This window comes from Apteryx mantelli, chromosome 1, assembly GCF_036417845.1.
Source record: "Apteryx mantelli isolate bAptMan1 chromosome 1, bAptMan1.hap1, whole genome shotgun sequence".
NCBI lineage: Eukaryota > Metazoa > Chordata > Aves > Apterygiformes > Apterygidae > Apteryx > Apteryx mantelli.
Window position 1 is genome coordinate 163,940,089 of NC_089978.1, and position 26,673 is coordinate 163,966,761.

General features: G+C 42.2%; 1 protein-coding gene and 1 long non-coding RNA gene across 6 annotated transcripts; one reads left to right on the top strand and one right to left on the bottom strand.

Moving 5' to 3' along the window:
- Positions 1-7,159: 7,159 nt before the first annotated feature.
- On the bottom strand, positions 7,160-21,287 carry IFT27 (intraflagellar transport 27). Of its 4 annotated transcripts, none has more exons than XM_013947928.2 (7): positions 21,195-21,287; positions 17,454-17,533; positions 16,298-16,357; positions 15,555-15,614; positions 14,483-14,600; positions 12,887-13,090; positions 7,160-7,390 (listed from the first exon to the last, which is right to left on the bottom strand). In XM_013947928.2, exons 2-7 carry the CDS (start codon positions 17,496-17,498, stop codon positions 7,332-7,334), a joined length of 546 nt encoding a protein of 181 aa, XP_013803382.1. In that variant the 5' UTR covers positions 17,499-17,533; positions 21,195-21,287; the 3' UTR covers positions 7,160-7,331. The 4 variants fall into 4 exon arrangements, with proteins under 4 accessions (XP_013803382.1, XP_067165450.1, XP_067165457.1 ...); XM_067309349.1 differs by lacking the exon at positions 21,195-21,287 and adding an exon at positions 20,786-20,937; XM_067309356.1 differs by lacking the exons at positions 7,160-7,390; positions 21,195-21,287 and adding exons at positions 11,954-12,293; positions 20,786-20,937.
- Positions 21,146-26,292, top strand: LOC106488853 (uncharacterized). Of its 2 annotated transcripts, none has more exons than XR_010886157.1 (4): positions 21,146-21,167; positions 23,205-23,372; positions 25,653-25,814; positions 26,162-26,292. It is a non-coding gene; the product is annotated as an uncharacterized lncRNA (long non-coding RNA). The 2 variants fall into 2 exon arrangements; XR_001293300.2 differs by lacking the exon at positions 21,146-21,167 and adding an exon at positions 21,356-21,440.
- The last annotated feature ends 381 nt before the right edge of the window (positions 26,293-26,673 follow it).

The window sequence follows — 26,673 nt, forward strand, 5'->3', positions numbered from 1 at the left end:
AGAGAGAGAGATAGGGATAAAGATAATGATAGAGATACAGCAGTAGCAATAGCAATAGCGATACAGATACAGATGGAAAAAGCCTCAGTGGCCCTCAGTCCTTATCTTCAGGTCTAGTAATTTGAGAATCAATATAAAAGGGAGTTTAAACTTCAAGCATTCAAATACTATAGGAGATTCATTTCTAGTGTAATGTTGTGACCAGAAAGGAAGGAAGAAGGGAGATACAAGGTACAGAGGTCTATCAATTAAAGTGAGTAGTTTTCTGTGCAGAAGTGGTGCTGGAGCCATCTTGAGAGTGCACAGAAAACTTGTGTTCATTAACAGTGGAACCCTGACAGGAGGGGACCAAGTATGAGGTTATAAGGCTGCAAAACATAACTCTGTTTCTGACCTACATCCTCCTCACAGCTAAAAATTGTGCAAAGAATCCATTTAGCCTCATAACAATCTTGGAAAGTAATATGTTCACTGGTTTGCAAAGGCACTGAGGCACTGAAAAAAATTCCTAATCCCAAAGCCCACAAAAGCCAAAGTCTTTGTACTCATTTTATTGTGATCTGGGTGCTGTCACAAATAAGTTACCCATTGAGTTACCAGAGTGATCTGTTGCAGAGTGAGTCTTGAAGCTAGAATTTCTGTGCTTTCAGTGCAAGATTCCCTTTTCTCATGCAACCTTTTTTTCCATTCTATGGTGACCTTTGAAATGTTTGTTATTTGAAGATGATTTAAAAAAAAAAGAATGCAAATGGTGTCTCAGATCTAGGATTTCCCAAAGTGTACACACATTGCCCCCAGTTGTCCCCTCTGTGCTATATTGATTACAACCTTTTTAAAAATCATGTGCTGCTAAGTGTCCTCTCATGAGCCCTGTGGGTTGATTTCTTCAAAGAGGGAAAGGCTTTCTGCTTTACTTGAAGCAGATAGTGGTAGAAGATTGGGGTTCCCAGCACAAATTTTCCACCATGATGAATTGCTGGAATGTGAACTGTTTTGCCTGTCTTCCTCTTTCCATGCTGTGCTGGGGTTTGTATGTACAGCAACCTCCTAATCAATAGGAATAGAAAAAAAAAAATCAATACCTGCAACCCATTAGCTCTAACAGAGGGCAGGCTGCTAACAAGTCACTTTTGCCAGAATTACAGTATTTGGTAAAGTATTGTAAGTGAGGATATATATATATACATACACACACATTATTACTGAATGAGAATAGCAGAGAAAATCGGCTGTGATCACCTCCCCTCTATCCCACCAGCATGTCTATCTCCACATATTTGCATAACTATATTCAACAAAAGACATTACCCCGCCCCCCCGCCACCTAGATACTATCCCTCATACGTTTACACTCCAGAGCACACATGCTTCTGCAGTTCATTACAGTCCTAGGCTACCTTCATGTCAGACTGTCCTGAATATAAATACATGCCTCTACATACCCTCACTCCTCCATAAACCATACCCCATAGAAATCCGCTTTGAGATTCACTTATTCCCAAGCATATAGCCCTTCCTACTCCTTTTCTGTCTCCCCAAACCTTTAATGAATATCCTCCTTTTTCTTCACATCCATATCCAAAATAAGGCACAGATAGTTTCCATGGACATCCATATACATCCACCCCTGGAAGCATATTCCAGGAAACAGGGCAGAGAGGTACAGCAACTGGAGACATGGATGAGTAAATGCCTGAAATGCAGAGCTAAAGAAAACAAAGAAGAGGAAAAAGAACCTCAAATGAGTCACCCATTACTTGCAAAAAAATGGTGAAATGAGTATGGCACAAATTTTGTGATCAGAATCTCCTCTAAGGTCAGCGCACAAGGAGTGGGTCCCCCAGAACAGAGCAGAGGAGCAATAGATCTCGCTGGAACTGTATGAAATATGGACAGTGATAACTCCATTTTGCTCCCAAAAAGCTTTTGTCCATTCATCCACTGACTGCAACTAGAATAGAGTCTCACCCCAGATCTCCCTTTCATGGTCTCAGGGATGGTCTCTCTTGGTCAGCTTCAGAATCCACTTGTTAAAAAAGCCATCATTTTATGGCAAACAGGTTTATGAAACTCTGGTGAGGAAATATGCAGCGGACATGGACTGTGTCTTAAAGAATAAAAATGACTTTTTTCGTATAAACGTAGCAGTAATCAAGCAGAGAAGAGAGTTGCCAAGAATAAGCCAAGAAAGAGAAAGATTCTATTGTCTCTGAACTGAAGGTTTTCAGAGTCTTCCTAGAAGCATCAGAATGACAGATGCTAAAGGAAAGGCAAGGTCTACAGTGAGGATGGTTCATGTTAATACTGATCAATATTTCTTGGTATCAGACTTTCATCTATGGTAAAGGGCACAGATGGGGACAGAGAAGAGCATCCTGTGCAGCATCACCTATTCACTGTCATGGGCTAAAGCCACAATCCAGCCTTAACATGAGCTTCTGCTGTCCTGAATAGCCACAGAGGCATCACTAGGGCTTTCTCTGTGGGGCAGACTTATTCTTCTAGGTCCAGTGGGACTGATGCAGGTAACCCTTCTGCAAGCCTTTTGTCCTCTTTAAGACACCCCTAACTCTTCTTCTGACAGATAGCTTATGGTATCAGGGATGCAATATTGAACCTTTCATTTCTTCGATGCTCAGGAATAGACCAGAGTTAAAGGAGACTCTTGAAGAAACAGCCTAAGCAAAACAAGGAGACAGTTTTGGTGGAAGATTGAAAGACAAAAGATCAGTCTCTGGAATAGGCTAGCAGCTGTGCTTCTGACTTTTCAGCGGGACAAATCAAGAAAAGTGTGTATCCTAATATCTGATCAGGAGCTCAGTTGAGTGGGGAAGCTTAGAAGAATCAAAGTCACCAGGTCCCACTGAAATCAGTGAGAACATGCTACGGATTTTAATGTTTAGAGTTTCTTTCTGTAGTTCCACACGATCAGGCAGGTATCCAGTAAGATGTAGTTGTACTTTATAAACAGTTTCAAAGAAAGCCAGTTGGTGTATTGTAGCCACAGAGCCATCATATCATTCCTAGGAACCAGTCTTAGATTACCATCATAATGGCTTAGGATCCCTAGTATGAATTCCTATAGAAGCAGCAGGTTAAAGTCATCGGATTAAGCCAGTCAGATGCTGGGCAGAACCTCAGATATTATGGTGATCCGTAGAAGAGTATACCACGGACAGAAGTTACAGATAGGTGGCATTCCTTGCCTTGGAAATGGAGGCCAACTTTAAAAAGAAAATAAAACACATTTTTATTTAGGCTTTTAACTACATGTTTAGACATTGAAGAACTGTCCTGATTTTCAGTTGTGCTGAGCAATCAGCATCTCCCATTGATTTTACACAGATGCAGTGGTTCCAAATATCTCTGAAAATCTGGATGTCTGTTTTGATATCTAAATATCATTTTAGCAGATTAACTCTGACCTCTTATAACAACAGAATTTTTAATAGAAATGCAATCAGAAGTCCCAAGGCTAAATTCTGGGCTCATCAGGAGGTGTCACTTTCAGTCGCTCACTGCATCTACTGGCTGCTTGTGTAAATTTCTGGGGAACGGTTTGGAAGCAGAGTTTACACATACTGTGGCAAATCACCTCTCATGCAATTGCTTTGCAAAGCAAAGCAATTCCCAGCAGTGCCAGGGACAGCACTTGGCTCTTCCAGCTCCACAAGATCAGGTCCAGGGCCTTGATAACATCTCTCCACTGGCTGTGTGGGCCTTCTTGGTAGCGCTGACCCCATCAGGGGCTGGCTGAACATCTCAGCCTGTTCATCACCACCTCCAAGACTGTGGGGGTACATTCTCTTTTGTGCTTCACCAACTTGTTCACTCATTTTTGTCTGCTTTGACATAATGAACAAGTCTAGCAGAGGAAACATTTCTCAGCCGTGCTCCCTCCTCTGTCTCAGGGCAGAGGAACATGCACTGGAGAAGGCAACTCAGAGACAGGAAGGGGGAATTTCAGGCTGGTTATTCCCTGGGTTAAGGAGGTGGCTGGCTGTCCCTTGTGCAGAGCTGGATTCTCCTGCCATGCTCACAACTACTGCATTCTTGGACAGGACACTTTTCCAGGTTGCTTACATCACTTGGATAAAACTATTTAGTTGCTATCTTTCCAGTAGCCAGTCTGAAGCCACTAACCACTCCTCTGTTTCACAGACCATTGGGACTCTTCTCTGCAATTGACCTATATTAGCTTTAAGCTTCATTTGTTCTGGCCTGCACTCCCCTCTCTTCTCCCACATGGAGCACACGTACTGCTCCTCCCCCTCAAACAAACACCTTTATACATCCAAGGACATTGTAAAAATAAAATGATCACAACCTGGCCCTCCGGGAACCTCAGTTTTACAGTTTGTCCTGCTCTGATGCTAACAGAATTCACAACCCAGTTCAAAAGAGACAGACAGTGAGTGAGAGAAAGCAGGCAGACAGGCACAGTCAGAAGGGGTAGAGGAACCAGGGAGAGATAAAAAAGGAGCTAAAGAAAAGAAACAGGGCAACCGGAAAGAATAAGCTGAAACAATAAGAGAAAGGTATGTAAACTGGTAGTCTAGAACACAGAATAGAGAAAGGGGAGTGGAGTTACAGAAAATTTTAAATGATAGGAAGTTGAACAAAGACATAAAGAAGGAGATGAAAAAAGACATAGGCAAGAACAGAAAAGAGGAAAAATGGTCCAAGGGAGAGGGGGACAGGTAGAATTAAGCAACAAAGAAAGGAATGGTGACTGTGAGATGAGGGGGAAGAACTAAGAAGGTGCCTGTAAATTTGGGCACTGTTTTTTCACATCTCCTTTTCCATTGAGAATACACTGGGAAGAAAAGGAGTGGGGGAAAGAAAATGATAAATATATGTCTGAGCTGCCATCTTAAACACCTCCTAGCAGTCAAGCAGGTACACTGTAAGTAGATAGTCCACAGATTGTGAAAGCTCAGGCACACTTTGCAGTCCAGCAGGCAGGAAGCATTCTTCACTAGCACAGTGGTGTTTATACTCCCAGGTCCAGTGGGTCTCTCTCTTTGCACTGGCAGTGAGCCCTGCATATGTGAAAATGCTTCTTTTTAGTATCAGGAAGTTGCGCTCTGATCTCTGCCTTGCATTCTCTCTCAGGTCACAGTAAGAGAACCTCAACCCTCAAACACCTGAGTGGTAGCACTGTTAGTCTTCCTTCTTCTCATGTGAACCCCTTTCCTCTCCCTGCACAAAAATCCCAGTTCTTATTTGCACTCTGAGGGCTGCATTTCCTTCCCACATCTCTCTTTTTCCCACAGTTCATCTCTAGCCATGATCTTTTGCTCCTTCTTTAGCTCTGCTTTATCTCTCTCCTCTTTCCTTATGGCTGTTCTCCCTCACTGTCATTCACTCAGCTCCCCTTTACACATACATACATAAACACACACACACACACACACACACACACACACACACACACACACGATCTCTTTATCTTCATTTCTGTAGCTATCCAGTTACCCATTACTGTTGTACCTAGCTGACACCCATCTCTCTCCCACAGACAATCCCTCTTTCTCCCTGCCATACACCTGCCAAATCTGCCTGTCTCTCCTTCCTTCAAAGTCTTTCTCTCACTTTGTCCCCCAGCCAGTCCATTTCTTTGTCTCCCCCCACCTATTCATCTGTCTGTCTTTCTCTCTATACAATCCATCTCCTTTCCCTTCTCCCACACTCTGCCCATCTGCCTGTCCCTCCTTCCTACAGTTCTCTCTAGATGATACACATGCACCCCAGTCCATCTCTCTCCCCTTCCCCCCCTCCCCCCTTTAAACACATTTCATCTCTTTGTGTCTCCTACACACCCAGGACCACGCTTGCTCTCTCCCATACTGAGAGGAGGCGGCAGCAAAGAATTTGCTGCTGACCGCTGCATTGCTAGGAGGCAAACACATGGCCGGCCTTGTGCAGGCCAGTTTCTGCCTGAGTGCCCCAAGTCACATATCCCCAGCATCATCTCCGGCACTGGGAAAACAGATGGTATAATAAATGAGCACAGTCTGATAAAAGGAAAGGGTGCCTGCCTTGGATGCCCCTTGCCTGCACAGAGACACACATCCAACATCAGCACAGCTCTCTTGCTCCTCTACCAGTCCAGTTTCCTGCCAGAACTAGCCAATTGAGCAAGGCATAAGCACTACCCTAATACCAGATAGAGAGGAGAGGAGTAGGAGAGGGTGTTAATGGATAGAAAGATTAGTGTTTTTTCCTGACAGCAGCTTAGAACCCCAGAAAGGTAAGTACATGGGAGGATCCAAGCAGTCTTAAGGTAATAGGGGAAGTTGTTGGCACAGGAGGCGTAGCAGAACTGTGTGTATGTATGGTTACAAGCAGCAATAAGACCTCCATGTGCGGGGACATTTAGGAAGAGAAAGGTGAGAGGCATGAACAGCGCGGAGGAATAAGATATCAAAACGGTTGTGTACTTAGAAGGCGTTCAGGGCTTCTCCTGTCTTGGTGAAGAGGGAAAACCACCCTGCTGGCAGTCTCAGTGGGGAGGGCCATCAACAGTAATGACTCAGTCAACTTAAAAGAACTATTCTGAGGTCTCAGTGGGTGCAGAAACTAGAGAGGACAGAAGAGCTGCATTACTGTGCTTCTGCCCTTATTAGAAATGTCCTCCTGCCCTTACTCAGCTTCATGACATTGCCCAAGAAACTGTTCCCTCCACTACCTCTCCAGATATCTGCATCCAGAGACTTACAGCATCCTTTCCTGTACATTTACATCAATCTCAAGAAATCCACAGTTGTTTCCTTTGCCAAACCCACTAGCTGTTCCTTCCCAATTTAACATTTTCATATTCATTGCAGCCTGATATTTCTAAGTTGACAATAGCACTGAAAAGCATTCTTAACATTATAAGACATCTTTCCTAGACACTGTTGTTATCCTTACAAGCTGATTTTATGTTCAATGCTTCAATTGCACGCTGAATTCCAATACTTCCAGTTTCACAGTCCCCAGACTGAAGCCACCCAACATAACAAAACTGAAAAAGTGCACAAACATACCTAGAAATAGCGCACAATGGCCACACAAAGCTGTTGAAAAGAAAGTGATGCTTCACAGAAGTCAAAACAGATTAGCAAAACCAAAGAAGGGAAAACAGTGCAGAAAATAGATTCATCGCACACAGAGCTGAAGGAATTATTTATTGTAAGTAACTTTATTCATAAACAGGGTGATTTCTACCTGCTTTACGCTGACCTCATACACATTGCATTTTTCCATGCTTTGAAGCTACATATTGATATTTTGTGGTGGTATTCTGCTTTATGAGTGTTCATGAACAGTTTTTGATAGGTCAGTGCTCAGGTTGTAGTGGTCACTTCTGCTCGGTCAGGCGACATCCGGGTTCTCTTTCCATTTCCTGAATGGATGAACATAATACATTCAGGATACTGCAGTACAATTATGCATAAGTGTATGTGTTGTTTTTCCCCCACAGAAATGTTTAAGCAAATAGATCACTCCAATCTCTAGTAAAAGAAAATACAGAAAGGACTGGAATTAATTTGTGTTTTAATTGATACAAAGATTTGTGGGTAATAATTGCAGGTATCTGTTCCCCTCCACTTCAATATGCCGATGAATAATTTTACTCAATATATATCTCCAACATCTCTTCACACTCTCCCACCCTCTTAGTCCAATAGTGTCTCTAGCCCACCTACTCAATTTTTTCTGATCTCACCTGGACATACCTATTCCAGCCACTGCTCCTCACAGCACCACAGCTTGCTGTTCTCATCTTCCCACACTACTCCTAGGTTTATCATTCTGGATTCTCATTATTGCCCTATCAAACCATAGCTTTAACCCTCTCATGCAGACTTTGAAATCACCATGCCTTGTTCTGATGCAGGCCCTACGACTTGAACATAAACTGATGGCTACCTTTGACCCTACTCATCACAGCTGTGAATTCCCCAAACGACCTTGACTCAAAGATACTGGCCTTGAAAATCTCTAAACAGTTGTTTATTCTTGTCAGCCACTCTTCAGCCTGCAGCGTCATCCAGCACTACCTGTTTCCTCACTTTTCCTCAATGGCTCAAGAAGATATTACTTCCCTTCCCACCTTTTTTCCATATATAATTCCACAAGCCAAGAAAAGCCTTTGGTCTTTCCACCCATATTTCCCCTCTTCCCACTTTGCCTCAGCAACTCCTTTGGGGCCTTCATGCAGGGAAGTAGATCCCACTCTTTACACCATATTATTATTCTCCAGCTGCTCTTGCATTTCCCCTATGTGGGACACAGCAGCTGATCAGTCCTGCCCATATACCTGTTCTGCTTGCTAACTTGAAGTCCTCACATTGTATATTTTTCCAGTTCTTGTGCAGAAAGATTACAGGCTCCACATATCTCCAGCTGATGAATGCCTGGCTGGAGGGAAACTCATCAAACCGACCCCAACTTGACATGCAGGGTCTGTCACCTTTCCCTTTTAAACATTGCCAGATTCGGATTTGATTTCACAGACCAGGAAAGAGAGCAGTTCCAGGCTTCTCTTGACAAACAGCTCTAGTGGAGGAGATATGTGAAGCTGTGACAGAAGAATGAGAGAAAGCCCCTCTGCAAGGAGGAGAAAAAAAAAAAGTCCAATAACTCCAAGTCAGAATGAGAACAGCCAGTGTCCGTGAAAGTTACATTGCAGCAAGCTCTGAAGAGCCAAAATTAAGCTGCCAGGACTCAGCTGGGGGTCTCCTGCCAGGAAATTATACCAGAGAATGAGCAACATCCGCTTCTCAGGTGACTTTGATGGGGAGTCATATCACATAAAAGTACTGAAAGGATTAGAGATTGAGTAGCCCTCTTCTTTCTCCCTCCCCCCCCCCCCTCAAAAAAACCCCCCAAAACATTGTTGTTGCTCCGGGTCAACAGAGCCAAGGGCAACTGGCACAGAAGACATTGTTCTCAAGGCAAGACAACAGCAGGAGGAGGAAATAGGATGTGAGAAGGAGAGAGATGATGTGCCCTTAAGCTAAGGGAGAGGGTGGGGGAGGCAAACATGACCCTTGAAGAGCCTCTGTGCAGACTCTACCTCTGCTGCTGAAGGTCCTGGTAGTCCTTTAGCCCCAAGAGTACCATCTGCAAGATGGAAAAATTACTTGCTAAGAACAAGCAGAGATGGCGACTCCCCATCAAGAAGTGGATATGAGATAGGAAGAGAGGGACTGAAAATGCATGGGAAGAGGGGGGTCCTATCATGGATGCTGTGAAGAATAGGCATGTCTTCCTGCTTCTAGCAGAGATCTGCCTTCACACTGCTGGCTTCACACAGGCAGACAGGACAACTGCAAGCAGTTGCCACCTGGACATTCTAGATGGAGTATTTATTAAAAGCAGAGCACAGTCTCAAGCAGGACCCCCATGGATCTGTGTAAGCAGCAGGAGAAAGCAGTTGCTGCCTACAGAACAGAAACACAGTGTTTTCCCTGCTGTCAGCACCTGCGTCAGGCACCTGGTTTCTCCTGAGATATAGTTCTTAATTGGGATAGATTGTACATTTTCTACTGTAGCCCAGCCCAGCACCCAGTTTAATTGCTAGCTTATGACTTAGCCTGTTTTGTGCTTTCAATGCTACTTCTTTCCCCACTTAATCTAATAGAATTATAGAAAGTATTGCTGGGAGGACCTCAGGAGGCCACACAGTTTATCCTTCTGCCCCAAGGCAGTATTTCATTTTCAACAACATCATGTGTCTTTTGCTATCAGGTTAGATCGGTCCAAGATGTACAGCGGGTAAAGAAATGAAGCTTACCCAAGGGAGTCAATTGGCATAAAAGACTAAATCCAGCCCTTTAAGTCAGTGAAGCTATATCAGAAATAACCCTGGACCAAACAGTATCATTTATCAGATCAGTTTTCCAAAAGATGTCCTTTAACTTTTAAGTCTCTAAAATGAACAATCTCTAGAAGAAACTGTTCTGACAGCCCCATTTCAGTATATTTAATGCTTTATTATGAACAGCAGTGACCACTTCATTGTTAAGATTGAACATATCTTATCACAGTAAGGTCAGCTTTGATACTTTTACTTACTCCTACAGCAAACCCTGATGTTTCTGGAATTTTACATCCTACATTCTACTGTGGAGTGAAACGCATCTTGCATGTTTGACAAGACAGAACAAAAAAAAAAAAAAATCATTAAAGCATCTTTAATATTACAGCTTTACAAAAATGAGTTTCCAATAAAATTTCAGAAAGTCAGCTTTTTATAGTTCATTCTTCCAAAACAATCTGACTAAAAATTCCACTTCTGTTTTCTTTTATTAATCTCCCTAAGAAGAAATGTCTTGCAGCCTTAGGAGTTATTAGTGGAGAAATTAGAAGGATCTAAAAAACATAAAAACAAATCAAAACAAAAAGAAAACCCAGTTTCTGATATATCAAACTAAGTAAAGCAGGGCAGGGAACAGGGATTCTGTGGAGCAGAATCATGAGGACCAAAGAAAAGATAAGAAAGAGAGGCTCTGAGGAGGAAAGCATGTTCTTGCCAGTCATACAAACAGGCAGGAAAGAAAAGACTGAAGGACTAGGAATCCCTGAAAGACAGTTAAAGGCCTGTTTGTTTCCTCTCCCTCCTTGTAAAATTTCAGTTGTTGTGGTGGGGCTGGGGCTCTTCAAGGTTGTAAACATCCATGCTGGGCACCTGCAGCACTGCACAGCTGGACAAAGCAGAAGAGCTATAAAAAGACAACAAGCTTCTGCTCAGCTTTCTGCCTTCCTCACACTGTTCTCTGTAAGTCAGAGAGATTCAATGGCTATAAGCAGCAAACAAGCATCCTCAACCTTATAGATGCAATGACAACAATTAGTGGATATAGTAAGAGGAACTTAATGATGCTTCAGACTCTTATTCATCCTGCTTGTCCAGCTCACTTAACCACTACTACCCCAAGGTCCTTCACACAGACACAAAACTATTTTCCACAGCCTACCCATACCTGGCTCCCATAGTCCCCACCATCTTCACCATCAGCATCTACAACCAAGGTCACACATAGACTAGGAAAACAGCAACAAGCATCGCCGGCACCATATTAGTATTACACAACACATTCGCCAGGAAGGACAATATATTATGCCTTTAAAAATGCATTGGGAAGGACAGAGATTGTTATGGTCAAACATACCATTTTGAAAGACATTAAATTATGTCTACATTAATGCTTGAAATAGTTGTGAAAAAAGCAAGTTTGCCAACATGCTTTAGACACAACCTCTTTTGTAATTCTTGTAATGGCCTGAGGAAAGAAGGAAAGGGGCAGTGGGTGAATCCCTACTGCTAGCTAATTAGATAATGCTTTCCTCTCTCAGGCAATATATCTTTCCCTGCATGGGATGCATTTTTCTTCACTAACCTCTCAAAAGCAGCTTCCCTATAAATCACAAATCACTACTGCAAGCATTCCCTTAATGAGATCCTCCAGCTTTTACATTCATTTAATAAACATTGTTCACCCATCTTCATCTTACTGGTGGGTTTAGACTGTTTATTCAAAGTTATGGGAGGTCCTTCCGGTGCAGGGAGACTGAACTCCCCAGTTAAAGATCACACAGGATTCACTTTATCACCTATTCCCCAGGCATTCATATTCCCCATGCACCATGTCACAGGTGGCAGACACACCTGACATGCTATTTTCAATATGAAAAAATATCATTCTCATGTTGTGATCATCTTATGAGTGGAATTTGGGGGAAAAGAGCTGACAAATCAAAACAAAACTTTAGCAGAGAAGTTCTTTAACTAGATTAGCACAGCACCCCAAATAACTCTTATTCTTACTAGTCAGAGGTGGCTAGCATCTGCAGCCAAGTCTGCACTCAGCCCATATAAATAAACAGACACCCCCAGGATTAACAAGGCAACCCATGTAAGATTAAAAAACAAACAACCAAACAACCCCCCCCCCCCCACACACAGTAATGCTAATCCAAGTCAAAAAAGGGAGAGTCTTTTAAATACCCTAAGCCAATGGAGGAGTCCTCTCTTCTTTGGAGCAAGTAAGAGCTTTCCCTGCGTGTTCTGTCATTTATTCAGACGGCTTCCTGCAAAAGGACCCATTCCTTTTCTTGTGGGCCCAGTGTCTATTTAACCCCTTTTGTTGGGATTCATGCTCCTTAGCTAATCCCCAGCATGAACATACTGCTGCCAATAAAATAAGCTCAGCTGGTTTTCCAGATTCCTAAAGCACTTCATAAACTCTGCTACAATATCTGCAAGTGACATTTCTTATGTTCAGTCCAAAGTTCTTGTCCTAGCAATGGATATAAAAAATGATTACAAAAATATATATGTAAGTCTTGAAACAGAGATTCCTGAAAAATCACTCACTGCTTACTCTCCACAAATTTCATCTTTCCTTGCCTGAGGGAGGTTAACATAATCTTGGGAGAAGAGAAAGGTTACAGTTTTGAACTCCTCAGGCCCAGCTGCAATACAGTATCATGGTTGCTTTCACATACTATATTAGCAAACAGATTCTTAGGCATGCAACATCAGTACTCCCCATAAAAGAGAAGTTCTTTCTGAGCTTTTACCCTGTCTGACACCAAACTTCCAGCCAGACATTCCCCCTTTCCTGAATCAGAATAACCTAGCCAGGTTGTCTTCTGCTTCCTGAATCCTGTTTCCACTAGTCATGTCAGAAGGATAGGCAGGGACAGTTTAATAACACAGATGACTGATTCTAGTGAGGGACTGCGAACTGAACCTAGTGAGAATAAGGCATTGCCAAGTTCAGTTGACAAACAAACAAAAAACCAAAACACATAAGTGCAGGAAAAAAAAGAAAAGATAATTTGCTTTTAAATGTTGGATTTGTCTCTAGAATAAAAGAGGTTTTCTTACTTATGACATCATTTTGCAGATAAGGCAATTTGGACATGACTGGATGGAGTCCTGTTTGCTTCAACAGAAGGTAGCTTCTTGAGAAAGCATGTGATCTGGGACCAGCAGAGGGCACTGCGTTACCAAGTGACAGTGGTACAGATGCAAGACAGACAGCTACTACCAGGCAGAGGAAGTGAGCCACACCGGAGAAAAGAACCAGTTCTAGAAATCAGATACAGTTATTAGTCATCAGCATAACAGTCCTACAACCGATACAGATAACACCATTAAAACAGGCCTCAAACTCTGGGTACTCCCAGAAGCACACCTAAATCCAGATCGGTCCCTACACATCTCAGTTTCCATGTGTCAATTTTGGAGCACAGGCCTCCTACTGAAAGTGCATTTCAAGTGGCAGGGCCAGATCAGTCCTGCCCTGCAACATATGTACTGGGGCTAGGTTGCTTAAGTTGAAAAATATCCTGTCAGCTTCTTCTCTCCTCAAAACCTCCAAATCCTTCCTTGTAGCAGCAGGAAGTCTGTTCAGACAAGAGGTATGGCAATATCAAAGCAAAAAGCTAGCAATTTCCATTCTGCCCTCCCCCTTTTTCTCCCCGCCTCCTCCAACCAAGCAGACTTTCAGTGAGCAGAGAACCAAGTTAGGGGACATGGAAGGAATGCTGAGGTAGCAACTCTAGAAGACTGTCTTTCCACATGCTTATTTCTAGTTTATTTTGAAATACCAGAAGACGACCATGAAAAAACAAAAATCTCATCTTTTATCTTCTCTCTGTATTCCAGCTTGCAGGATTCTGGGCACTAGAAGAAGCTCAAGGGCTAAATAAGTCATCCTAGTCACGTTCCTCAAACTAGTGAGTGAAAAGATTCCACTTTCTCTCTGTACAGTTGGTGGAATGACTTTGCCAGGATGTGGAAAGGGGCCTCAAAGTTTTTCATCTCCTTCTGTAAAGAAATAAGAAAGTTATGAATGACAGATGGAATAAGCATTTGACTATTTCTACTCTAGCTACTTCATAAAAGACAGATTTAAACTGAGGGCGAGTTAGAAGACAAACAAGTGAAACAGAGCCCCCAGTTATCCCTCCTCATCTGAAAGAGAGGATACCTTTACAGACACCCACTTCCACAGATGTCGAAAGGAGTAGACACTCACCACTGACATCTCGCAGTATTCCAGGCCGTGTTTCTCAGCCCACTCCTGTGCTTGTTTCTGCTCCACAACTCGACGACCAGCCAGGTCTGTTTTATTCCCCACTAAGACACCTACAGGAAAACAAACAAACAAGCAAACAAGAAAACCCCCAAAACACCCAACCAAGAAATGCGGATTTATTAGCAATAAATGCCAGAACATTTGTAGAAGGAGCTGAAAATGTTGGGGGTGGGGAGAACAGGCTACAACTACCTAGAAAAGATTCCACAAAGGAATCACCTGAAACATATTTGTGCCGTGTCTGCTTTGCAATAAAAGCAGATGAGTTGGAGGAAGCCATGCTTGGGCTCGGCTTAAAATACTCTATGCCACATCTCAATGGGAACAGCTGCTGCCATACAAGAGGGGAGCAGATAAAAAGAATCTCATCCATTCCTTACCTGGAAGATGCATCCCAACTGCCTGAGCCCTCAGCTTCTCCAGCCATTTGGCACAGTTGTTGAAAGACTGCTCGTTAGTGACATCATACACAAGGCACAGGACGTTGGGTTGCTCCCACTGCACAGCAAGAAAGGAGCGTTGTCAGCTCTAATGAAACTGATGTGGTCAACAGCCAGTCTGCATCTGCACAGTAAACACAGATGCTAAGACAAAAATAAAAAGCCTAACATACAAGAACCCTATGCCCAGGCTGGGGTTTCATATTTCTGTTGAGCTGATTAAATGAAAAGCTGCCACTGAGAGTTTTGCTCTCTCCCTCCATTCCTGTCTGCACAGTTGCACTCCTTTATTTGTACCAGCTCCGGCATTCATTCCTGATCCCTGCGAAGCTGATTCTGCATGCTGAATCAGCACAAAACTAATCCAGGAGAAATAAGTAGAATGCTTTTTTGCCAGTTTGAGAAGCTGAAGCAGCTTCCTGAGAGCTCCCTTGCAAACCCAACCTGGTGTAAGGGCAACAGTGGAATTGCCCCTTATAGTGCAATGAATCATTACATTGACTCAGCCATCTTGTGAAGTCTCATCTCACATCAATTAATTGATCCTACCTTTCGAAATGACATAATACAATGGAGAATTGTATAGGTAAGGACAGGAACAGAGTGAGGAAAAAAATCAAGGGCAGTATTATGCCCATGGACATGAAAGAGTCCTGTTGGATCAAAGCAATCACTATAATGGCAAAAATCCCACCGCTGGAGTAGTAGCAAAATGGATGTTTTTCTAAGAAATAAAAGTAAATTTAACGAACAGCACACGGCTGTTCTCAGTTAAATATCCCTATTTCTTTTGTAAGAAATTGAAGGATCACCTGCATTCCTTCCTCCAGAAAAGATTCTTCTAGTATTTTTTACAAGTTTCAGAGAGATAGAACAGGAGGCATTGGCAACTGAGGTAGTTGCTCCCATTTATGCTAAAGACAAAGTTTGCTACATCTGCCTGACTGGGGAGTTCAGCTCTTCAAAGCAAAAGCACTTCTTTGGAAGAAGGCAGCTGTTACATAATACTTACCAGTTTCTCCAGCATCTCAGAAAATAGATCTTTGCCTGCAGAGTCAAAAATGAAGAGCTCCTGAAAGCAGAAGGAGAAAGAAGGCATTTGCCAGGAAAACTGCAGCGTAGGGAAAGGTTTAGAAAGTAAATACGGGAACCCGTCACTTCTGAATTTTGTTCAGTACAGCAGTACCATGTCCCTAAGGGACAAGCTCCTCACACCAAGAATACTGCCAGTTCAGACAGCATGAGAAAAGAAATAGCTATTTTTCCTGTATAAACAATAAAAGGGTTACCTTTGGGGCACTGAGCCTGGTTTACGTCCCTACTGGAAACAGAGTATGTGGAGTGGGATAGTAAGAAGCTAACCTCTATTATTTATATAAATTTATACACACATACACATCCCATTAGTGGGAGTATAGGGCATTAAGAAAAAAGAATTACAGAAGTTTGGGGCTTATTTGTTCTAAGAAACACCAACTAAGCCTGAGTGTCCTAAAGGACAGTACACAGCCTTTACAAAGCTGGCAGCAGCTTTGGTGTAAGATGTCATGTTGTACACAAGTATGTAAAACTTACTTTCTAAGATTAAAATATCCCTGGAGAACCAATAATCTTACAAGATCAGCCTCATTTCCTTAATGCAACTTAACGGCCTTATGAACATGCAGAAGGATCTTCCACCAGAATGGGACAAAAAGTGAGGTCTGAGCTCTGGACATCTCTTTCTGACCCAATTTATGTCACAGAAAGACTCACCACACTATCACTTGTCTCTGGAACCGATACGGCCTTCACCAACAGTTCTGTGCCCATTGTCTGTCAAGAAGAATCAGGAAAACAAGGATCAGAAGAGTTTTTAAGAGCTTGTCTAACTGCATACCAACTGTGCATTGGATTGAGGCAATTCTTGTGAATCATTACAATTCCATCAAATATATACTGCTGGGAACTCAACAATACTCCTCAAAGCTCAGGTAACATACTCATATGTCAAACCCATGTAGATTTGCTCAAATAGGGAAAAAAGACAGAAAAGAAACAACATCCACAAATTTGGTTATATATATGGGTGTCAGCTGAAATCTGCAGGGCTAGGTTCACTATCGCACTGATGCTCTAAAACATGCCTTAGAACTTTTTGCACCAACCATGTGATCAGCTAACATATGGGACTGTGATGATTTGTCCCTCTTCCACCTTTTATCTCATTCTGTTTTGTAGCTCATTTGTTTGTTCTATTTCTGTCCCTAACTTCTGCATGAGGTTTACATCTTTATTTCAATGAATAAACATATGCCAGTTCCCCCACCACCACCACACACACACACTCTCATATTTTCCTTTCTTTTTTTTTTTTAACTTTACTTATATTTACTTTTATTTTTATCCTGCTTCTGATTAGTCATCACCATTGATTCCTGCACTGAAAGACTGCAAACTGTATCCTCTTCATCAGTGAACAGTTTCTGCAGATTATAATTATCTTGGGGCTATGCAGCACACCTTCATGTTTGCATAGTGATAAGCACACTGTCCACACACATTTAATAGTTGCAATGAACAGTTTTCTCCTTCAGCGATGCTTTTTCATGGAGCGCTCCCTAAAGGGGGAAGCTCTCCAAGACCATAAAAGCTTGTGAAAACATTGATTCAGCAGGAAAAATATAAAATTAACTGGTTGACTCTGAAATAAGCTTTGAAGTCAGCCCCTACATAATGCAAAGATGTTTAAAACGCTAAGCCATTTCTCTTCAGAATGTAGTGTGCGAGAGAGAGAAAAGCCTACAACAAGACCCCACCTTCAATGCCTGAACTTAAAGTGACATTATTCATTTTGCTCTAGAGTTTCTTATTTTTCTCTCATCCAATTCAGAAAAATTGCTGGATAGCCTGTTGTCTCATTTATGCTCACCAGTGTGTAATTCTTCTGAAAATGGGCCCCATCATTGCGGAACATCTGGGCTAAAGCACTCTTCCCCACAGCTGGATCACCTGTGAAACCAAAAATAGAAAAGATTTTTGTTTCATCTTATAGAATCTTATTTTCCCTCAGTTCTGTTCCTATCGAATGCCATAAGAGCTAGTTTTGAAATTATAACCTGAATACAGGTAATATAACTCCCACAAGAAGCACAAAACAATCAAAAAGACCTACCTACATGGTGAAATGAATATTGTCATTATGCATAGTGGACTGATTTCAGATTTCTGCTCTATCAGCAACAATAAAGGGTCCCCAGATCAGAGCAGAATTGCCATTTGTTCTAAAATTCATATCCAGCCTATAGCCTTTACCTAAAGATTAACATTTCCCGGACATGGGATAAGAGGTACTGGGCTGCATAGGAGGCTATTTCCTCTCCTTAGATTACATGTTTTCCTCAAATTCAAATTATTGTTATACACTGAGTTCATGGAAGAGACAGATCATTTTTATTCTGCAAAGCTTCTTAAGCTGGTAACATTCCTCCATGAACTCTTCTTGCTGACCTTGCTAAGACAGCAACTCTTGCTGACTCAGTGCTGCTGTTGTCTCATTAGTTGCATCCTGGACATAACAGAAGAAAATGTCATTGGCTGGAGAGAAAGGTCCTCCTGATTCATCCCCACATGGGAGCAAAATCAGGAGGCTTTAGTGTTTGCTCTTTTAGAGCCAAGACTTACTGGTTTGGTTTGCACAACAGTTTGAGCAAACTTGAAAGCTGCCCTACCTTGGCCCACTGTTACAATACTCCCTAAGAGCCAATGCAGTGGCAGAGAATTGCAGAGTTTGTGTGTGCCGAAATCACTTCATGAAACATACTGTACATCATAATCGTTGAAAAACAGAGTTAATGTAATGCTCCCAAAGGGGTTATCCTTGCTTCATATCTCCTTTTACTGGCCTAGATAGTTCAAATGGGCAGGCATCAGGAATTAAATCTCTCAAAGTTATAGCTTGAACCTTGAAGGAATATTCATGACAGCCAAACCTGGAATACAAGTATTTATCCTACATCATTAATAAACAAAGCAACATATGGGCATATTGTGACCCTATTCCAGTTTCCTAGACTGTGTTTTGAAGCAGATTGGGAAATTTTTCTTCTCACACGATGTTATAGAGGAAGAAGAGTACTTAGGTTAGTGACAATTGCTCCTAGATGCATCAACGCAAAACTAAAAATGTTTTTTAAACATTTTTTGGTGTGCTTTCTTCCTTTAAGCTGAGTTGGGCTCATAATATTTAGACAGGACAATCTGGTAAGTCAGCTTGTTTGTTCCTTGATCAGTTCAAGTTTGTGCTGAAGACAACACTCTGTTCTGAGAGGAAGCTACTCTGTATTTCAACAGACAATTAGATCTGTCTTTCTAAGATGAGATAAGAGAAGCATATACTGCTCCAAACTATGCGAGGTTCTTTTATTTCCATCATCCAGTGCAAATTCCTATCTAATGTGTCGTCTTTTTACAGTCTGACAGCCCCAGTTGTTCTTCTTTTCTTATTCTTAGCCATCATCTTAGCCCCTTACTTTACTACACTTCTCTCTGAAAATAAGTTTCTTTGCTCTTTTCACTTCATTTGATCTCATCTGCCAAAACTGCATCCCACAGTATTTACTGCATCCATAGTTCTGCTATTCTGCCAGAGACTGTAATATGACTCAAAAATGCCTACTACTGCCAACTATCTTTTTATAATGCAAACCCTTTCACAATGTCTCCACAGTAAGCTCAAGCGACAGTATCTTTGACTATGTATCTGTATATTACCCTCAAAATAACATAGGAATTGCTTTCTATTGTCAAGTTATTAATCTCTCTTTTGCTAATCCAAGCTCTTTTTTTCCATTGTTCTTCTTGACCTTTGTGCAGCTCCCAATACTGTAAGCCACTCTACCCTTCATAATCATTTCCTTAGGTACACAAGAGTTCCTTGTTCCACCTCTGGATGTTTTTGCTCCTACCTATGTAATTACATTCTCCTGTTCCCTTTAGTTTGTTGTAGTTACTCATCTGTTATGTCCCTTTCACTATATTGGTCTCTTTTAGAAGAGAGAGAAGTTATTTCTTATTTTTAATGATATATTGATATTATCCTAGTAGTTAGGAACGCTGCACAGAATTGAAAAGGCATCTCCCAACCCAATTAGGATTAAGCATGTAACTGGGTCATCCACAGAAAACCTATGTTAACTTAAAATGATCATGGAATTAGCCTTACTAACACTAAACAACAAAACTTGAAAGACTTCAGCAAAGCCTGGATACTGGGACTAGAGACTTCCAAATTGAAAATGATGCATAAATAGCAGACCTAGAAGACGGGCAAGATACTCATGTTGTCCACAGTAACTGTCAACAGAGGCATCAGGGAGATGCTGAAGGATACTAACTCTTTTGCCTTTGCCAAAGATTGCACTTGGGCTTTGTGCAAGTTGGTTAGCTATTTCTGAGGCAAAAAGATTTTATTCTTGATGAAAGTAAACAGGTTTGGAGCAAGTAGTTAAAGCTGAGAGTTGTCCACATACAAATGTTTTATGATTTTGTGCTTGTGGTTGAGGCTGCACAGAGCTTAAGTGGGGGGGGGGGGAGTTTTCTTCCCATAGTGTTAACAGTCAACTGTATTTACTTTCCTCACCCCCATAATTCATCATGGCTAAACAAACTGGTGTCTTCACCTCACTTTTTTTTCCATGTTAACCTACAGTTTGCTTGTGGAAAGAGAAGCCTTTGTGAAGGGTACATGCTTTTTCCTTCTATCCTCTCCTAAGGCTTTTTCAGTCACATTCTCAGAATCATCCTAATTTCTGCCACGAATCTTTCCGCCAGCACACAGGGATCCCCCAGGACTAGGCAGGACTCAGCCTGACCCCTTTATTCTTTCCCCACCTTGAGGCCACGTTTCCACTCTTTATTTCGGTTCCTGCCCTTGCTTTTCGGGTGGTTAAGATTACATTTTACACCCTCCCGCAACACAGCTCGCGACTATCCGCACGTCGCGGTGAATCGGGGAGATAATAAAAACGTGATTTCCACCGTTTCGGTCCCGAGAGAACAACGGCCCCCCGCCTCTCTTGTCACCTCTCCCCCACGGGCTTTGCCGGCGGGGTGACCCCCGGCGAGGGGCCGCGACAGCAGCAGGGAAGCGGCTGCCACCCAGTGCGACCCGCCACCACCACCCCGCGTCCCAGCCCCCAACCACACGGACAGCGCCACGAGCTCGCTTTAGGCCCCTGCCGCCGGGAAGGGGGGCGGACTCACCTGCCAGGAGGCACTTGGCAGCGAGCCTCACCATCGCCTCGGCCCCGGAGAAACCCAGCCGGACACCGGGTCCGGCGGCGACGGACCGGGAAGGCAGCGGGAGCCGCTGCCGCCGCGGTTTGCCGCGGCCCTAGCAACAGCGCGGCCCTAGCAACGGAACAACCCCCCCCCCCCCCCGCCACCACCTCCACTTTCTTTGAAATGCAACCGCCTGCCCAACTCGATTGGCTCCAAGCTCTGTTCATCAATGTTAGCCGGAGTGATTATTGGCTCTCCTTCTTTCTCCCGCCCACCAAGCTTATTGGCACTCAAACCTAGGCCCCGCCCCTTCTGGGCGATGAGAGCCATCAGCGGGCGATGCCGTGCTTTTACGCGTGTAACGGTGTGGTTCTGCCCAGTAACTACTTACGTTATTAGGCTCCTGTTTGTTATTGGGTAGATTGGCACCAGGTGCCCCAAATTAACTCACTGGGGAGAGGGGAGACTACAATTAAGTTACGAGCAAACAGCTACAGAATAGGGCTTCAGCAGCACCAGGGAACAAAAAGACAAGTGAGAGGGAGGGGGTGACGCCTCTACTTCCGCCTACAGCCTTACAACGGAATGGGATCTTCCCTGAGGAATCTTCCTCTGCTCGCTTCGGTTGAGCGCCTGGGTAATTTACTTCCCGCGCATGCGCTTGATCTGCACCCACCCTCCCCCGTTTCCCTTCCCGCCTTCGTCTTTCCGGCCCGGAGCAGGGGGATGCGCTCTGTGCCTCGCCCCCGCTCTAGCTGCGGTGCGCGTGCGCGGGAGCTGTCGCTGACGTTTAACGGCCGTGCGTTAGGCGCGGCGTCCGGCTTTTGTGCATGTGTGGCTGCGGGTGCCGCAGGCAGGGGAGTAGGGGCTGGCCGTTGGGGGAGAAAGTATAGGGCCGAGGCAGGGAGAGGGTAGGTGAATGTTTGTTTCCTGTTACACGCTAATTGAGTCCTGTGACATGGGTCACTTCCCTCAGGGCTTGGGGCGGGGATCAGACTGGAGCTAGAGTCAGAATTGCTCTGACCCCATCTCCACCCCATTCTTACATCTCACTGTTTTTATGTCAGCCACGAATGTCTTGAATTCCACAGTGTCAGTTGCGGTGTCAGCTGTCAGTGTCAGCATGTTAAATACCTAGCTTACAAGGCCAATATATCCAGAGTGCAAATTGGGTAAAGTAATAAAGTTGCTTCTTACCCTCGATCAATTTTTGATCTATCCTTTTCCTGAGTTACTGTTTTTACTTGTTTTGACAATACTATTCTCCTCAAAAGTACTTTAGTTACTTCTCTTCTTGCCCCTGACTTTCTTTGTTGCTATCTTTTTAGCATCTCAAATATTGTTCTATTTTCCTCTTGTTATTTTTGTAATCTTTCACACCAGTTACTGTAGCTTGGTTTCTTCCATTATTTGCTTTTCTTCGTTTTCAGATAATGTTATCAAGATGTCCTTTGACTGCTCTTTAACTGTTTCTCCACTTATCGTTCTTGATCTCTAAACTGGTTTCCTGTCTTCTTCCTTAAGCAGTTCAAACCAAGCTTACTATTTTTGTGTTAGAGATGAAAAAGCTGAATGTGAAGCCTCCTTTTTCTTCACTCCTTTCAATCTCCTTGAAAGGTCTTATGCTTTTAGATAGCATGTTATCAAAAACAGACAATATTTGCTCAATGTATAAACTTTGCTTGGCTACACTCTAGGATGTTTACTGCAGAGCAAGGAATCTGCTCACTATGAAAAGAAGTAAGTAATCTTGGGAAGAAGAGAATATCAATACTGCACCAGTATTTGGGCTTTATATTGGCCTTTCAAAGAGTAGAGTTGGTTGAAAATACAGTTTTCCAGATTTTTGCCTCAAATAGTGCTTTTTTAGAAGGCAGCTTGTTTGGTCTTTTCTAGCATGAATTACCCATTTTACATATTTGGGACTATGTGACATAGCCGTCAGACATCTAGCCAGACAAGCAAATAACCTAAAAATAATAAGTATCTGTAGCAAAATCAAAGGAATCTTTTATATGCAAATGAGGATTTTTTTATCTGTGATAGATTATGAAAGAGGGGTTCTCTAGCCTATGGTGGAGAGTGACCTTCATTGTAGATGGTGATCTCTAGTGAAGCATAGTAATGGAGTCATTATTATGAAATCCTTTAAGAGGAAAAGAAGTATTAATCCCCAGTCTGATTATTGCTTTCACTGTTTTCTTGTCCATCCCTTAATCCTCCATCACATAAAACAGATGTCCAGATGCTGTTTTCTTCCATCACTTGCATCTAAATAGTATATCTCCTTTTTCAGCTTTTCTCACTTCCACTGTATCATCTGAGAAATTTACTTGTCTCTGTGTTGTTACATTTTTGCAATCTTTGCATTATCCTTTGTCTATTTGTAATATTGTCCCAGTTTACTGACAGGTTTGTGTATGAAGGCTTCGAGGCTTCATTATGAAGTACTTGAGATTTATTGATCATGGCTGTAGTGTGGTATTCATCAGCATTTACTGAAATCTCAAACATCTCTACCGACTTTACACTGGGATCAGTGTAACAGAAGGCGTAAATTATGTTGGAGGTGAGATTTTTCATTGCTATTGAAAAACTCTGCTTTGGAACCTGGTTATCTCTTCTTCTATTTGCTACTTTTCTATTAGCACAGTGTGTCCCACTTCCTTGTTTCCTACTTATGTTTGCATACACTTGTGCATACAACTCTCAATGGACTTGTGTCCTCTGTTTATTTTTTATTTCTGCTCTCCTTTTGCCCCACTCTCTTTTTACAATTTCAATCTTTTCCTCTTCCTGACTTTTCATAGGTAGAAGTTGTTCCATTACCTCTGTTGACAGTGATGGATTAAGGATGGAATTACTTATCCAGATCTTGTAATCCAAGCAGAATCACAGTCTGCTGTTAACAGCCCATAGGGGTTGCTGCTGAATAAATTGGAATACTGGTTACTGCGCTCACTGAAGCTCTTCTCATCTTGAATATGTGAGGAAGAGCGGGAAAAGATACCTTGAAGGGATTAGAAAAAAAAAAATGGATGAGATCCCTGCCCCAAAGAAGTGTTGATGTGTTTAAATCCTGTACTTATCAGCTAAGGAGAAACAGAGCACTCTTTATTCCCCAAGTTTCATTTCTTCCTCAAATAAAGCAAGATTCCCTGTGAGTAGGAAGTGCCCCTTTTATAATATGAACAGGGTAAGTTAGCCTGACAGCCATAGAACCCTGAAATTTGAAGTCACATTCCTTCATGCAGTGGTCATAAAACAGCAGGTGGACTGCACATGTCCATGCGTGGCTCACATTTCATTAGGCAACAGAAAGTGTTGATGGTAGAACTGCAGCTTCAGTAGAAGTGGTAAGGAATGGCAGAAGCAAGGTAAGGCTTTACACTGAAGAATAAACCAAGGTCATATGGTCTTTTAGATTATGAGATATGGCTTGTACTCCTCATTCTGTCAGGCACTGAACAAATCACTTTATTGTCTCCTTCACAATATATACCCATTAAAAAGGGATTTTTTTTTTTTTTTTGTGAGGCTAAATTCACTAGTATTTCTAATGTTTCTTTTTTATATTTATTCATGTATAGATGTGAAGGTTCTGGGTATACTGTGGGATGAGCAGGTTACAACCTGTAACTTGAATGTGCTGTCTAATAAAAACTATTGAGGAGCTAGCTAATGTAGCTATCCTTGAAGTTATCAGTGCTTCTCAAGAGGGCATTAATGTTGAGTAAAAGAATTAGTAGACCTTTGTGTAAGAAATCTCTTAAATACAGGTCACTTTTTCAGTTCTTTTTTTAACTCATCTATTAATAAAAACAATATGTGGTAGAACAACATTAGAAATCTTCAAGATGTCTGAATATTCAGAATTCATGGAGCTTTATTAATATGTATAGATTCTTACAACACTGAGTCTGAATATTTACTGATGTGTCTGGAGAGCTTTGAGAATGTCAAGAACTAGTGTGTATATTTTTATTGTTGATTTCCTTCTTTTATGCTTTACTTAAATAGTAGGAGAAATAGAAACTTCATCTATTTTGAGGGCTACTTTATGTGGCATCCCCCAAAATTGCCTTTTGTTTCTTCTTTTCAAAGTGGGGCTCTTGGAACAGAAGAATGAATTTGGATGCTTTCTATTCCCTGTTGATAACAGCACTATAGTTCTGGGTGTTCTGATCTCGCCATTTTGTAGAATTACTTAATCAGCATCTGGTAGGGACTCAGACATGGATGTGAAGGCTTTCTGGCTGGGACTCGGCGCACTGGATTGTAGGATGATTATAAAATGGTGGAATCAGCCAAAGGATTTTTTGACAGTTGTAACAGCACTTCTGACTGATCTGGCATACCTGTCATTTGTTTCTAATGTACTAAGTTGGGAAAGTGAAAGTTAGAAATGAATGATGGCTGTGGTGTCAATGAAAAATGGCAACTATTAGGCCTAGGGTAGGTACCTTTACAAGGCTATGAACTTGGTTCAGGTATGCTGACTGAAACTAGTATGTCCTCTCTTTTGATGAATATAGAATGAGGGACAGGTTTTTCAAGGATGTATTCAAATCCACAGTAACAAAGGTAAGGAGAATTGTTGGAGAATATTTGTTTTGGATATGTCTGGAAAAAATCCAACTTGAATCTTCCTTATTTGTTTGTTCTTGCATGTGATAAGAGGAAAATCACGAATCACGGTTCAGCTTCAGGACACACTGATAGCTATAGAAAGTGCTGTGATGAAAATTAAAAGCTCTGTTTAATTTTTAGCAATATACCCCAAAGCTTTAGACAGGAATAATTGATCTGGGCTCTGTCGCATCATACAAAAAGTCTTAATGTTGTATAGATGTCTCCATGGGATTATCAGTGACAGACTCAGGACTGACTGTGACCTTGCGTGTGAACTGAACCTTTCTCAGCAATGAATAGACTATTCTTGGATGTATTCTTGGAGCAATCATTGTCATGCTGTTCAGCACAGTGTTGTGCATGGGGTCTTTCAACACTGGTAAGTGAGCTCTAAGTATGCTTCTGCATCATGAAGAAGGGGTTAATCTGTAGAATACAGAAGTAAATATATGAACTACCCGTAATTCCAGTATGCCAGTCATTATGTACTGGTGATGATGATTATGATATCAGCTGGGAATCTTTTTTTGGATCTCTAGCTGCTGCCAGTGCTTAGAAAGCAACTGCTAGGTTTACATTAATGCTATTTAAAATATTTAAACATAAGACAAACTACACTCAAGTCATGAGATTTATTGCAAAACAAATAGTAATGTTTTGTTTTATATTCTGTGTACATTTTTAGGCTTTGTGTTTTCAAGTTTTTTTTTTTTTTTTCCCCTGCAGGCATGACAGCTAGAATTTTTTTCCCCTTGATGAAAACTGAGTCAGTCATGTGACTCCAGGACCTGCAGCTTTAATGGGGGAAGGAGAAGAGAAATGCTTGAGACTGCTAATAAAACTTCAAGAGTTCCAAACACCATTTGCTTTCTATCATCTGCGCTATCTCAAAGGTTGATTTTTAGACACAAATTCTTCTACCTTATCCATGTCCTTTCTTTTCAAGGTCAGTTTATTACAGTGTGTCCATATTATAATAAAACCTTTCCTGCTCTAAGCTTTCCAAATCCTCCCTGTAGGCATCTCCAGTCCTTCCAGCTCCAGATTCCCTTCTCAAGTCCCAGACCCTGAACTTCAGTGTTCTTCACCTTCTGGCCTCCATCTCAGAGCTCTTTGCCCATGTATTGCTGTTCTCGTACTTCAAAAGCAAGACAGCCCTCCCACATTCACAGTAGCTGTTCACACTAGCTAATTCCTTCCCATTTGCTGTTGTGCCTAGCTAGACCAACTCTGCCTCT

Coding starts and splice junctions, on each gene's coding strand:
- IFT27 (XM_067309349.1), bottom strand. CDS start 20,819: ATGGTGAGGCTCGCTGCCAAGTGCCTCCTGGCAG. Junction 15,615..16,297: donor CAGAGACAAGTGATAGTGTG/GTGAGTCTTTCT, acceptor TTCTGCTTTCAG/GAGCTCTTCATTTTTGACTC. Junction 13,091..14,482: donor AGTTGGGATGCATCTTCCAG/GTAAGGAATGGA, acceptor TCTGATTTCTAG/AACTGGTTCTTTTCTCCGGT.